The following is a 14,974-nucleotide window of genomic DNA, read 5'->3' on the forward strand; positions in this document are numbered from 1 at the left end:
TATTTACAATTTGTACAAAAACCAGATGGCAGTTATAAGAGTCGAAGGACATGAAAGGGAAGCAGTGGTTGGGAAGGGAGTAAGACAGGGTTGTAGCCTCTCCCCGATGTTATTCAATCTGTATATTGAGCAAGCAGTAAAGGAAACAAAAGAAAAATTCGGAGTAGGTATTAAAATCCATGTAAAGAAATAAAAACTTTGAGGTTTGCCGATGACATTGTAATTCTGTCAGAGACAGCAAAGGACTTGGAAGAGCAGTTGAACGGAATGGATGGTGTCTTGAAGGGAGGATATAAGATGAACATCAACAAAAGCAAAACGAGGATAATGGAATGTAGTCGAATTAAGTCAGGTGATGCTGAGGGTATTAGATTAGGAAATGAGACACTTAAAGTAGTAAAGGAGTTTTGCTATTTGGGGAGCAAAATAACTGATGATGGTCGAAGTAGAGAGGATATAAAATGTAGACTGGCAATGGCAAGGAAAGCGTTTCTGAAGAAGAGGAATTTGTTAACATCGAGTATAGATTTAAGTGTCAGGAAGTTGTTTCTGAAAGTATTTGTATGGAGTGTAGCCATCTATAGAAGTGAAACATGGACGAGAAATAGTTTGGACAAGAAGAAATAGAAGCTTTCGAAATGTGGTGCTACAGAAGAATGCTGAAGATTAGATGGGTAGATCACATAACTAATGAGGAAGTATTGAATAGGATTGGGGAGAAGAGAAGTTTGTGGCACAACTCGACCAGAAGAAGGGATCGGTTGGTAGGACATGTTCTGAGGCATCAAGGGATCACCAATTTAGTATTGGAGGGCAGCGTGGAGGGTAAAAATCGTAGGGGGAGACCAAGAGATGAATACACTAAGCAGATTCAGAAGGATGTAGGTTGCAGTAGGTACTGGGAGATGAAGAAGCTTGCACAGGATAGAGTAGCATGGAGAGCTGCATCAAACCAGTCTCAGGACTGAAGACTACAACAACAACAACTCGTGAAGCCTCTTCTGTGATTTTTTTGTCCTTTATTGTAATTTTAATCACCTCATACAGGCGGGCTGTCAGCAGCATATTACACTGCTCTTCAGCCTTCAGTGGTACAATAATCTGACGTATAGGTGACACAGACAACACAATAAAAGCGGCGGGCAAAAAATGTAGATACAAAAAACAATAAACATGAAGCCGTTCACGCTGGACGAGAAAAAACACTAACACATGTTGACACGGCGCACATAACAGGGATGACTGCGACGGCACACGTGAACAGTGGAGGCGGACGGCGAGAGAACACGAAACACAAAACGAAAGCACACACACGAGACACTGAGGGCGATGATCTCCGGCGCGCGAAAGTCCACTGAGCGTGTACGAGTCCAGGGACCTGCCAAGAGTGGAGGAGGGGGGGTTGGAGAGGGAGAGGGGAGAGCAGAGATGCCATGGGCAGGGGAGACAGGGGGAAGGGAGGAAGGGGGAGGGGAAGCCCGGGGGAAGAGGCGTAGAGGCAGGGGGATGGGGGGAAAAGGAAAGGGAAGGGAGGGGAAGGGAGGGAGGGTGCCTAATGGAAAGGACACAGGAAGTGGGGGGAGGATCAAAGTTGATAGGAGGGGTAGATGGAGGGGAGGAGTACATCATCAGGGAGGGGGAGCTGGCGTAAGCCACCTTGGGAGAGGGTAAGGAGAGTGGAGAGATGGAGACCGGGTGGGACGTGGGAATACAGGCGCAGCAGCAGGCGGGGGTGGGAGAGGATGGGTGAGACAAGTGGGTGAGGAGGATCGAGTTTGCGGGAGGTGTACAGAAGCCATATCCTTTCAAGGAAAAGGAGGAGGTGGGGGAAGGGGATGAGATCGTACAGGATCCGCATGGGGGAGGGGAGACAGATGCGATAGGCGAGGCGGAGAGCATGGCGTTCAAGGATTTGGAGGGATTTATAAAAGGTAGGGGGGGGGGTCGGAGATCCAGGCCGGATGGGCGTAACAAAGGATAGGGCGGATGAGGGATTTATAGGTGTGGAGGATGGTGGAGGGGTCCAGACCCCACATACGGCCGGAAAGGAGCTTGAGGAGACAGAGTCGGGAGCATGCCTTTGCTTGGATTGTCCAGAGATGGGGAGTCCAGGAGAGGCGACGGTCGAGGGTGACGCCAATGTACTTAAGGGTGGGAGTGAGGGCGATAGGACGGCCATAGATGGCTAGATAGAAATCAAGGAGGCGGAAGGAAGGGGTGGTTTTGCCTACAATGATCGCCTGGATTTTGGAGAGATTGACCTTGAGCAACCACTGGCTGCATCAAGCGGTGAACCGGTCAAGATGGGATTGGAGAAGGTGTTGGGAGCGCTGCAGGGTGGGGGCAAGGGCAAGGAAGGCGGTGTCATCGGCAAACTGGAGAAGATGGACGGGGGGTGACGGCGGCAGCATGTCCGCCGTATACAAAAGGTCTAGAAGGGGGGAGAGGACGGAGCCTTGGGGCACACTGGCGGAGGGGAAAAAGGTGTAGGAATCTGTGTTATGGATGGTGACGTAGGAAGGACGGTGGGAGAGAAAGGAGCCGATCAGACGGACGTAGTTAATGGGAAGGGCGAAGGTTTGGAGCTTGAAGAGGAGACCAGAATGCCATACGCGGTCATAAGCACGTTCGAGGTCCAGGGAGAGGAAGATTGAGGAGCGACGGGAATTAAGCTGGTCGGAAAGGAGATGAGTGAGGTGAAGGAGAAGGTCGTCGGAAGAGAAGGACGGCCGAAAGCCACACTGGGTAACGGGAAGGAGGTGGTGCTGGCGGAGATGCTGGTGGATGCGGTGGGTGAGGATAGATTCCAGAACCTTGCTGAAGACCGAGGTAAGGCTGATGGGACGGTAGGAGGAGACGCCAGACGGCGGTTTGCCAGGTTTAAGGAACATCAGGATATGGGAGGTTTCCCACAGGTCGGTGTAGTAACCGGTGGACAGGACTACATTGTAGAGCCTGGCCAGGGTGGAGAGGAAAGAGACAGGAGCTTCACGAAGGTGACGGTAGGTGACACGATCGTGACCAGGAGCGGTGTTGCGTTTTGTGCGGAGTGTAGCAATGAGATCCTGTGTAGTGATAGGGGCATTGAGTTCCGTGTGTGCAATGTTGTCCAAGTACTGGAAACCAGGTGCGAGGGGAGGGACAGAGGTGTCAGTTCGATTGCAGACATCCAGGAAGAGGGAGTAATCGAACTGGGGATCATCGGATGGAAAACACATCGGAGAGGTAGGAGGCAAAGTGATTGGCCTTACTAAGGGTGTCAGGGAAGGGGTGATCATCATGGGGAAGAGGATAGTAGGGGGAGGGTTTAGTTCCGGTAAGGTGACAGAAGGCTGACCAGAACTTGAACGAGTTGACCTCTTCTGTGATCTACTATATTTTTAAGTGTTACTTCGTGTTAAAAGTGGAAACTTATCCAAGAAAGCCACATGGAACAGGTCGAATGAATTCAAAGCTTTAACATATACCAGATGGTTATAGTTAAATTTTCTGTATTTAACACGTTATAACGTGGAAACTAATCACCGTTAAGAGTACCAAACTTGGTAGCATAAATGTCCAGAGTATGCGATGCATGATTTCCATGCATCACAGCGCCACTGTCCAGTTCCAGCTTTTGCCACCAGGTGCCGTGATGAGTCAGCGTGATTCGTAGTCCCACACACCTGATAAGTCGTAGTGCACTTGTTGACATGTCAACATGAGCTTAGGAAAAAGGAGCAGTGCATTATTGATGAAAGTCTATTATCAAAGCAACAGTAATGCTGCAGCTGCACATCGAGAATAGCACCAGCTGAAAGAATTACAGAAGGGTTCTCTTTCTCCACCAGCTGCGCGCAGCATAATAAAAAAGTTCAAATCAACTGGAGAACTGGGCGTCGCTCCGGGAAGAGACTGACGACCGGTTGCACTATAGGCGGTTGATGAAATCACTGTTGCTATGGCAGTCAACGCAGTCATCATTGGCCCACTCGTTTTTGAACAGGTTCGGGCTCAAGGACCAAAGACGTGCAATGTGACAGGCCAGCGTTACTGCGATATGCAGTTCTACAGGAGAGAGACGCACTGATCTCAGCAGTTTTCATGTAAGATGAGGCCCCACCTCACATCGCTCATGATGATCACCTGCTTCTCCGAAACATGTTTGGAAACGATCGAATTGTCCGCCCATGGTTGCCAAACGCTTGGCCGGCACCACCACCTGATGTCACTCGTTGTGATATCTGGTTGTGGGGCTACCTGAAGGACAGAGTTTACCTGGGAAATATTCACACATGTGCTGACTTGAAGCGCAGCATATCAAGAGAGGTAGCCAGCACACCTACAGATATGCTTCGTTCTGCTGTGCAGAATGTAATCCTTCACTTTCAGACTCTCCTAGCCAGTGATGGGTGCAATATTGAGACCCTATTGTAGCAGTAACGGTACCGGTATGTAATGGTATGATGTACTGTAGAGCCGACCGAAGTGGCTGTGCGGTTAAAGGCGCTGCAGTCTGGAACCGCAAGATCGCTATGGTCGCAGGTTCTAATCCTGCCTCGGGCATGGATGTTTGTGGTGTCCTTAGGTTAGTTAGGTTTAACTAGTTCTAAGTTCTAGGGGACTAATGACCTCAGCAGTTGAGTCCCATAGTGCTCAGAGCCATTTGAACCATTTTGATGTACTGTAGCAGCACATAAAATGTGTTTCATTTGAATTGATTCTGTGTTATTTCTCTTCCCTATGTCCCTGACATTAATTCTACCAAGTTTGCTATTCGTATGGTAATTAGTTTCCATGTTATAACGTGTTAAATAGGGAAGTTTAATTATAACCACCTAGTATAAGTGTGAAACGTCCCCTTGGAAAAATTATGAATGACTGTGCTGGTAAACTTCTACGTTATTTGATAGAAATACAGCTGAGTAAAACTGAACGTACTCAGACAGTTCTCTCTTTACTTATTCTGATCATCTCTAAACTGACACACAGTACTTTTTCAGCACAACGCAATCTGAATTTCAATAATCCCTACAAAAGAATGGCCCTGACTAACAATAACCTATGCCTTTCATGAATCACTTACCTCACAAAAATCTTCGTTATTCGAACTACTGCAATACAACGAGCGCCAATACTGCCAGCTAAATAAAAGATTCTAACTACTGAAGGCACTAACTACTGATAGGCATAGTTAGCAAATGAAAGATTTTGATACAGAACAAACAATGTATTTACCTTAATAATGTTCAAAAGTCATCATATATATCTATCAATTCATGACAACCATCTTTACAAATTTCCTTTTCTGGCGGACACACGTCCAGATCGTCCGCTTATAGTAACCTCTAAAAACTCTGGCATCTTTCTCTCCACATCCACTACTGCTGGCGGCTCACCTCCAACGGCACAACGCTACACAAGCGAATATGAGTCCAACCAGCCACAGACTGCACACAGCGCAGTCAGCGATTTTCATACAGAGCACTACGTGGCATTACCAACATAAAAACCTAAACAGCGTACTTACAGGTGTTACAGAAATCCTTTGGGCACTGAAACAATATTAGCTCGAAGAAGGAAGACATTGCTATCGCGAAAGACGTTTTACATTGTACTGCACACCCTCTGTACAGTGTAGTTGCACTCAGGGTGTTGAATGGGTGGTGGTGATAGGCCGGTAGGCCCAGTTGGAGACCTGTTAACAGTAGAGAATGCCTTTATTCAACTCCGGTAGTTGACGTGTCGCAGCTCAGCGAAGCAAACACCCCTCATTCTGTTATTCCTAGCCGGCGCTGACGTCTAGGTGGCGGCGTCCGCCCTGGATAGTGAGTAGGCACCCTGCGATGCTGACAGAACACCTGTGGCGGCCTCTTGGAGACCACGACCGTGTCGTCAGTGGTGTTCTACTTCCTTCAGTGGGGTGCTGTTCTGGCGGTCCCTCGGTTTCACACACATCTTCCGCGGCAGCCTGTGGAGACGGCTGTGTGTGGGATTCGACTCGCTGCCGCCTGACAGGACTCGAACGGCAGCTTGACGCTGAGGAACTGAACCCCCACTAGGAACTCTGTTCTGAGGCACGGATGGCGGGTTGGCGAGGCTGTGGCACAAAGTCCAGTGGGGAAGTTAGTACTGCCGGCAGCAGGTACAGCCCGGTCTCCAATGCACGGCTGCTATTGGTGGTTGGTTCAAATGGCTCTGAGCACTATGCGACTTAACATCTGAGGTCATCAGCCACCTAGAACTTAGAACTACTTAAACCTAACTAACCTAAGGACATCAAACACATCCATGCCCGAGGCAGGATTCAAACCTGCGACCATAGCGGTAGCGTGGTTCCAGACTAAAGCGCCTAGAACCGCTCGGCCACACCGGCCGGCTGCTATTGGTGGTGCCTAGTCGTCTCACTGCCTGGAGTAGCCCCTGGCCTAGTGGTGGTGATGCTGCACTACAGCTACTTCTGTCTCAAAATCCAGACATGTTTACACAGCTCCGAGGCGCATCCGTTTCACTAAAACCTGCCCACTAGTCACGTCGCCCATAAGAGACTTACCCTAGCGTGGTGACATCGGCCCACTTCTTGTGGCCATTACGACTGCGCAGTGCAGTTTTCCGCTACGCGCGGCCACCTTGTTACGCAGTCCCCTTACATGTATGTTATTCTGAGTCACACGACGCCACACTTGCGGCTACCGGCCTACACCTGCTAATGTGATACCTCGCAGTGGCTTTCTCACTATTTCTTATTTCTTTTGCTAAAAGACGCAGGCGCGGACGGCAGGTTGACGGGGCTGTGGTTCCTGTGAGGAACCCGCCACCAGTCTTTAGCTAGCGGACTGTGTAGCGTATTCCAGTGTAAATGTTAATACAAACTAATTTAAAAATTAATTTTGAATAGTGAATGGAGTAGGAAGAGTTTCCCAGCAGAAACTTGTATAACTTTATGTTAACACGGTAACATTAACTCTAAGACATCTAATACGCTCTGACAGGTTGTTAAATACATGTACCCACATACATGATCCTTTTCTGTACTTTGTAAAAGTTATTTTGGTGCCAGTATTGCGTTCACGCTTTGCTTTATTTTTGGAAAACAAAAGTGGTTAACGGCACAGAAAATTATTTAGAAATTTAATTGTGGAATAGTTGTCAAAATAGCAAATATCTGAAGAGATTCCGCAGAATGGTTTAGAACAGGGGTGGGCAACAAGAGGTCCGCTGGTCAAATTCGGCCCGCGATTTGTTTCATTCCAGCCTGCGGAAGATGTTGTCGAAGTTACTCGTAATTATTTGTCGACTAGAATTGCCTATTCCATTGACTTACTTTGTTTTTCTATTCTTTGAATTAGTTGCAACCAATTGCTTTTATAGGCGTTTATTTGCCCACAATGACTTTTCAGGATCCCTGGCAACCCATCTTCTGTACATTTATTTAAGTGTCATGAACATTGTTTCTTTACTAACGGCGTTGCAGAATTTTGCGACGAAAGTTCTTAAGTAAGCTATTGTAAAACGACGTAAGAAAAGATAAAATTTTCATGATGCATAGATAAATACAAATACCTCAATTAATACAATCTCAAAATGGCGTGTTTCGAGGCATAATTTGTTGCCGTGTCCTGTCGGGAAAGGGATGCCATTCATGTCGGTGGTTACCCCATAAACAATAACATCACGGGCCCTATAGTTATGTGAGTATGTTAATCAGGCCAGTGGATCACCAGAGTTTCTTCATGCCTGATTAAGAATTAACACCCGATATAATTATTATAACACGACAGTATTGTTCCTTCAAGTTTGAAAGTAGCATGTACATTTGTTAAAGGACTTACATGTCGTGCAGTTACGTGCTTTCGTGCGCCGAGCTGTGTACTTGCCTTTGTTGTCCGTATCTTAATGTGCATGGACAAATTGCGAGGCTGGATTGGGTTATCAATACACGGACAGTGGATAGTTGTAGTATATGAGAAACAATTAAGTGGTTGCAAATCAGACTACAAATACTCTCTAAGTACATTCCTGAATTATCATCTAGTTAAATATGCGACCCATATTGTAAAGATAAGAATAGCAAAATTTCAAGAAAAACTGCACGTAGCTCAGATCTGCAGTCTACTACTGAAAATGCACCATTTCCTATTATAAATCCTATAAAACAGCAGTTAACCTAAGCTCTTCCCAAAAACCCGAGGTTCAGAAGAAATGGTCTACGAGCCAAAAAAAAAAAAAAAAAAAAAAAAAAAACTAGCAGTCTCCCTCAGAGTAGTGTTAGGCACCTACATAGGTTCAACATTATTCATCAGACCAGAATTGATTAATCCTTATGTGCGTGACATGTTGATGCACATAGATCTTATCCGTCTCTTAAACAATGGCGTTCTTGATCATCCCGAGTCAAAACATGTGTAATACCTTGTTGTTCAATTTAACAAATTTAAGATACGTTCACTTTATCAAATATATGCTGCAGTATAACTGATTTAAAATAACAAATCAGCTTTCAGCGTGATACTTGCCAGTCGCTAGCACTTTATGGCTGTGCATTAACTCTGGAAATTAACTGAAGCAACCGCACGCCGCACTACCCAAAGGTGGCATCATGTTTAAATGTAATGGCGAAAGGTCACTTTAAAACCGTAAATGGCTCTCGCATCGAAGAGCATAGTGTACCACTGCTGCAGCGACATAGGTGACACAATCTTAGAGAGATAGAAATTCATTAAGTTGCAGTTCGTGCCTGATGGGTGGATGTGAGCGTGGCGAAAGGGGAGAAGGTCAAACGAGCTCCATCCAAGATGACAACCGACAACCGACGCGAGTGCCTTCGCTAACAGAATATAGCTTACAGCCCCTCTCTTGGACTCGCGATCATATCGGTTCGGCCCTAGCCGACTGGAAAACCGTGGACTGATCAGATGAGTCCCGATTTCAGTTGGTAAGAGCTTATGGTAGGCTTCGAGTGTGGCAGAGACCCCACGAATCGTGGACCCAAGTTGTCAACAAGGCACTGTGCGAGCTGGTAGTGGTTCCGTAATGGTGAGCGCTGTGTTTACATGGAATGAACTGGGTGCTGTGTTCCAATTGAACGTATCATTGACTGGAAATGATTATGTCCCGCTACTTGGAAACCTTTTGCAGCCCTTCTTGGATTTCATGTTTCCTGGACAATTCGACCGAATGGTTCGATCACCCAGATCGCCCGACATGAATTCCATCAAACTTTTATGGGACCTTATCGAGAGGTCTTTTCGCACACAAAATCCTACAACGGCCACAGTTTCGCAATTATGGACGGCTGTAGAGGTAGCACGGCTCAGTATTTCTGCAGAGGACTTCTAATGACTTGTGGACGCCATATCATGTCCAGCTGCTGCACTATGCCAAGCGAAAGGGGGTCAGAAACGGCATTTGGAGGTATATCATGATTTTACCAGCGCATTGTATGTTTGGTCTAATTGGATGAATAAATCTCTGTAGAGGATCTTGAGATTTTTGGAAACGAGCATAATGCTGTAGAATCGTCTGGACGGACGTGCAAGAATATATTTTCTCATGCCAATATTTTCTATGACATTGGGTCATTTATAACAGCGCTCGGTTTTCTTCATCTGCCAAATCCATAACATTACAGCCCCGCACTAATTTACACAGCTTCAGATGCATTAAGCAGCTGAGCTCCCGTGCACTCACAGTCGCATCGTGTGCAGGTGGCCGCCTTCTTGTGGCACAGAAAGCGTCTACGGCAGCTGGCGCTCCAGCTGGTGAGCTGCTGGCGCCAGTTTGAGGATGTAGGCGGCGGCGTGCGCGCCATCTACCGCAGACAAGCTGTCAGGGTCGTGCGCTACATGCAGGTAAGTCGCTGCTGACTTATTCTCACTGCCAACCGGAAACACTGTTAGAATAATGCAAACACCTTTAACCTCTCGATTAGCGCTGATTCTGCTCGTACTGGATGCATTATACATTCTTTCCACAAGAATTTTGTACCATTGAGTTACAGTGTCGCTTGACAGCCGGAATCTACGGCTGCAGAGCTCAGGCTTAGTTTCAAAGCATCTTTTTCCATTAATGCTCCATAATGTCCTAGACTGGTAATTTCGTGGAGTGTAGTATATGCTGAAGTTCATTCCCATGTTGATCACACAATGATTGAAACATAATCTTTTACTACTGACGATTGTAAAATACAGAATGTGGCAGAAAAACGGGCTGTTTTAATTATTCTCTAAAACTGAAACGTCATTATTGGCAACACTGGATGTTTGTAATAAATACTAGGTAGGTACTCCATCTGCTGAGAGGGAGCGCTGGAGCAAACCTGAACATGCTGTGGCTGTGAAGACCACTTACAAGAATGATGACCTTGTTGCTGCTGCTAGACGGGAATACCGTCGTCATTTCAACTTTAGCCGGAATGGTCCTGTACCATTGGCACATGTAGTCAGGTTATGGGTGAAAAACTTTCAAACAATAGGAATTGCACTTAAGATAAAATCGTCAGGAAGGCTCAGAAGTTGTTGCTCACAGGAAATAATAGAGGAGGTGCATAATGTTCTGACCAAGGGTCCAAAGCTTTCTATGAAAAAAATTGCAGCAGCAATAGCGTTTCACCTTATTTGCATGCAGCCCACATAGCGTAGCTGTCTTGCACGTAATCTGATCTCTTTGCACTACAGTCGTTTTATTACAATAAGTGCTATTTCAAATTCACTACCAAACTTATTAGAATTTGTGTTAACTAACTCCGTCACATAAGTCATTCCATTGATCTTCAGGCAAAGTTAAAAATCTTTATCAACAAGAGATTTTGAGACAATATCTCGACTCCTAAAGTTCTATGACAATCTGAAGTATTTTCATTCTTTAAATGGTTTTACCACACCTGTGTAACGTCGTTCCTGATGCGAATGGTTGATCACAAACTGGATATTGAACTAATCAGAAGCAACGCGTTTAACAGTGAAAAGCGCTCTATGGAAACCTCAAAATTAACATCGTATAACCAGTAATTTCTCTGTACCCATGATTGGGCAATTATTTGAGTACATTTTTAAACTTAAAAAAAACTTTGTTCTGCATCTGGACTGAAACGAAGCACCTACAGCCACTGTAACTAACCAAAACTTTCGTGCCTGGCAGAGTCTCGATCACAGCCAGGTTCGTCACGTGACTAAGCATAAAGAGTCGTGAAATATCGAAGTTTTTACCGGTATCGGTTATCAAATTTGAAAATTTTTGTGCCCTACCAAGAATCCTGTCAACAACGTTATCTCCCTGTTAACTAACCACGAAAAACGTTTAATATTATTCCAAGTAACAAAGTTTGCACATGTTTAAAAAGAAGTGTCGTGATGTAAAATTTTGTGACACGGACCCAGCGCGTAATCAGAGTATCAACTACGTAAAACCAGATGTTAGATATAGAAATGTTTCACCAACAGCGTGATATCTGAATGTGAAATAAGAATGCATCCTTTTCTTGCCTGTCCGGGAATCGAATCCGGCACCTACCGCCGTTGGTTTATGTCCACCAATTGTTTTCTCACCAGTACTGAGATGTGTGCATGTTTGATTAGAAATAACATCACTTATCGTTATTGTTGTCATCACACGGCGAGATATTAAAAACGAAAATTATGTATCATTAGTAGTTAGGTGTGAATACGCTAGGGCTTGAAATGAAACCGTGAATATTTTTGTGCTGGACCAGGATTCGGACACACATATGTGCCTCTCGTGGAGACCTAGAAGAATCTGCAGTCTTGGCGAAAACAACAAAACTGCAGTATATCGTTCTGTGTGGGTCAGATACCACGAAAGAGGAATGCGAATTTGAATCCCAGTCCAGCACCAAATTTTTCAACGTCTCAAGTTCAAATAAAATAAGAGCCCTGTGACCTGAAGTGACTATTGGCCCATGAAATAAAATTAAGTTTACAGCATAAGGAAGCTCATTGGCGACAGTCTGCCGCGACGTCTGCCTCTGTTGTGCCCCAATGTAAACTAGCTCTGCCCCAGTTGGTAGTGAAGGGATGTGATGATTATAATGAGGATTATGAACTACGGTGCAAACTGATGTTCTTCCCTTGGCATTACGAGACGAGTAGATCATTTCGTGTTTGTCTAAAATACATGATGGGATTGGGAATCGAGACCACGACTCGCAAAAAGAAACCATGATCAATCCACGAGACCACTGATGCCAACATTTACTATATTCATGGTTGTGTCTTAACATATGATGCACTTAGCAAACAAATTAGACTCGGTGAAAAAAATTCAGTTCTTTATTAACTGTTTAATTATCAGCAGGCTTCTGATACGCAAATTATGCTAGTCTCACGTCAGTGCTACGTAAAGACGCTTTTAGCCATCATAGCCTCGATTCGAAGTCATTTTGAAATTTTCACTATTTCAAGAAATTTCTTGCATTAAGAAATACCATTGGAAAGTATGAAGTTACAAAATACTTCAATTATTACTGCCATAACAGACACGGGGAGGCATACCGACCCCAGATCGAATCCGCCTTGCGGATTAACGGTGAGGGCCAGTGTGTTGGCAAGTCTGGACGTGATTTTAGGTGGTTTCCCTCATCCGACTAATTGAATACCGGGCTGGTACGCACGCCCCGCCTCAGTTACACGATTCGCAAACATTTAGAAAACGTTCGCACATTTTCACATGCATTAGCATTAGACGCAGACAGTCGGGATACACAAATACCGTCCCGGGGAGGGAAGGAGGGAGGAGGGGCGGTGACGAGCTCATCCCGCCACCCTCTACCACAAACGTTGCCAAATCCAGTATTAACATGCAGACACCATGAGGATATGAGACAAATGGCAGGAAAAACAAGAAGAATAAATGCGCAGTAAAAAGCATGGAGCTAGTCCCACTAGGAGATTGAACAACATTACAGAAAACACACAGTAACTAAGAAGAACGTCAGTGGCTGGCAAGACAAGTTCCAACTCACAATTCAAAGCAAAAGTCTGCAATGTAACAACAACCAAGGTCGACGGCTGAAAGCAGGCGGCACTGAAAGCAAACCGACAAAACTGAAACTGACTGTCGAAACCAACGGCAGAGTGAATATGGCCGACTGGTTACTTCTGGTTGATTACCGGCGAGAGGCGTGGTACTGCTCGCTTCAGAAAATATTTGCCTGTAGTGTGGTTGTATGGAACTGAAATGCGAATGATACACAGTACGTACAAGAAGAAAACAGAAGCTTATGTTAAGGCGTTCTAGAAAAGAATGCTGAAGAATAGGTAGATAAATCGTGTAACTAAGGAAGAGCGACTGGATCGAACTGAAGCGAAGAAGGGTTTATGGTACATTTTTGTTAAGCGTATTCTCCCCTGCCTTAGTCATTTCGGATGCCTAATACGAGGGTCGTCCACAAAGTAAGTTCCGTTTCTATTTCTATCAGCGGCAGAGCTACGATCACAGTTCCGAGCATGTGCGGCAGTTACTCAGACGCAAGGAGAAGACATGTACGCCATTTCAAGATCGCTGCTGTCGATGTGTGCTTTGTAGTGCTTATTTATAATGTCAGTCGTAATTGAAAATGCCGCCGCGTATGAAATCAGATCTGCGATTCGTTTACTAAATGCTAAGAAAGTAAAACCAAAGGAAATTAATCGGCAAATCGGCGAGGTTTACGGACAAAATGCTATGAGTTAGAAGATGGGTCAGACTGTTCAATGAAGGACGTGATGAAGTGCACAATGAAGAACGAAGTGGACTCCTGTCTGTGGTTACTGATGAACTAGTTCACACAATTGAAGAGAAGATTAAGCACAACCGTACGTTTACACATAGTGCCCTTGCTATGGAAGTTCCACAAACCTCACGAACACTAATTGATGAAATTTTTGCTGAAAAACTGAAATTTCGAAAACTTTGCTTACGTTGGGTACCCAAAATTCTTGCTGAACAACAAAAGCAAGGGATAGGCAGTGCACTTCAGTTTTTGACACACTACAATGAAGAAGGCTCTGGTTTTCTTTCTCGGATAGGCATAGGGGGTGAAACTTGGGTATCGTACAACACCCCTGAAACAAACGGCAATCAATGGAATGTAGACACACTTCATCCCCGACGAAGGTTAAGCCTAAGCAAATCTTGACACCTTGAAAAATCTTGTGCACCGTTTTTTGGGACAGAAAAAGCATTTTGCCGATTGATTTCTTACCGCGAGGCCAAACAATGATTGCACATGGTTACTGCGAGACCATTAAGAAATTGCGCCGCACAATACAGAACAAGCGCCGAGGATTACTGTCAAAAGGCGTTGTTTTTTTTTCCACGATAATGCCCGACCTCACACGGCGAATGTGACCGAACAACTCTTAACGGGAATTTCACTGGGACGCGTTTGATCATCCTCCGTACAGCCCGGACCTCGCTCCTAGCGACTTTCATCTCTTCTTACACTTAAATCTGTCCTTGGTGGTCAACACTTCAACGATGATGACGAGCTAAAAAAACATGTTACCACATGGTTGAATACACAAGCAGCAACCTTCTATGAAGAAGGCATACAAAAACGTATGCCACGCTGTGACAAGTGCCTACAAAATTTCGGAAGCTATGTAGAAAAGTAGTTTAACAGTTGTAGATTTTTGTACAATAAATATTTTTTCTGTATCTGTACACGTTTGTATTATATAACCAAACGGAACTTACTTTGTGGAGATATCTCGTACATCAGAGCATTGCTTCACCACATACCCCGCTGCTTTGATTGTATACTGAAATTTATGTTTTCTACCTAAAATACACTCCTGGAAATGGAAAAAAGAACACATTGACACCGGTGTGTCAGACCCACCATACTTGCTCCGGACACTGCGAGAGGGCTGTACAAGCAATGATCACACGCACGGCACAGCGGACACATCAGGAACCGCGGTGTTGGCCGTCGAATGGCGCTAGCTGCGCAGCATTTGTGCACCGCCGCCGTCAGTGTCAGCCAGTTTGCCGTGGC

The 14,974-nt window shown here is 45.3% G+C and overlaps 1 protein-coding gene across 1 annotated transcript in view; it reads left to right on the forward strand.

Moving 5' to 3' along the window:
* The window catches only part of LOC126095600 (odorant receptor 43a-like), a 105,173-nt gene that overhangs the window by 8,988 nt on the left and 81,211 nt on the right, over positions 1-14,974 (forward strand). Inside the window, exon 2 of the mRNA XM_049910372.1 lies at positions 9,687-9,830. Coding sequence (XP_049766329.1) covers positions 9,687-9,830 — 144 coding nt within the window. The remainder of the gene's footprint in view (positions 1-9,686; positions 9,831-14,974) is intronic.

The sequence above is a fragment of the Schistocerca cancellata genome, chromosome 8 (assembly GCF_023864275.1).
Source record: "Schistocerca cancellata isolate TAMUIC-IGC-003103 chromosome 8, iqSchCanc2.1, whole genome shotgun sequence".
NCBI lineage: Eukaryota > Metazoa > Arthropoda > Insecta > Orthoptera > Acrididae > Schistocerca > Schistocerca cancellata.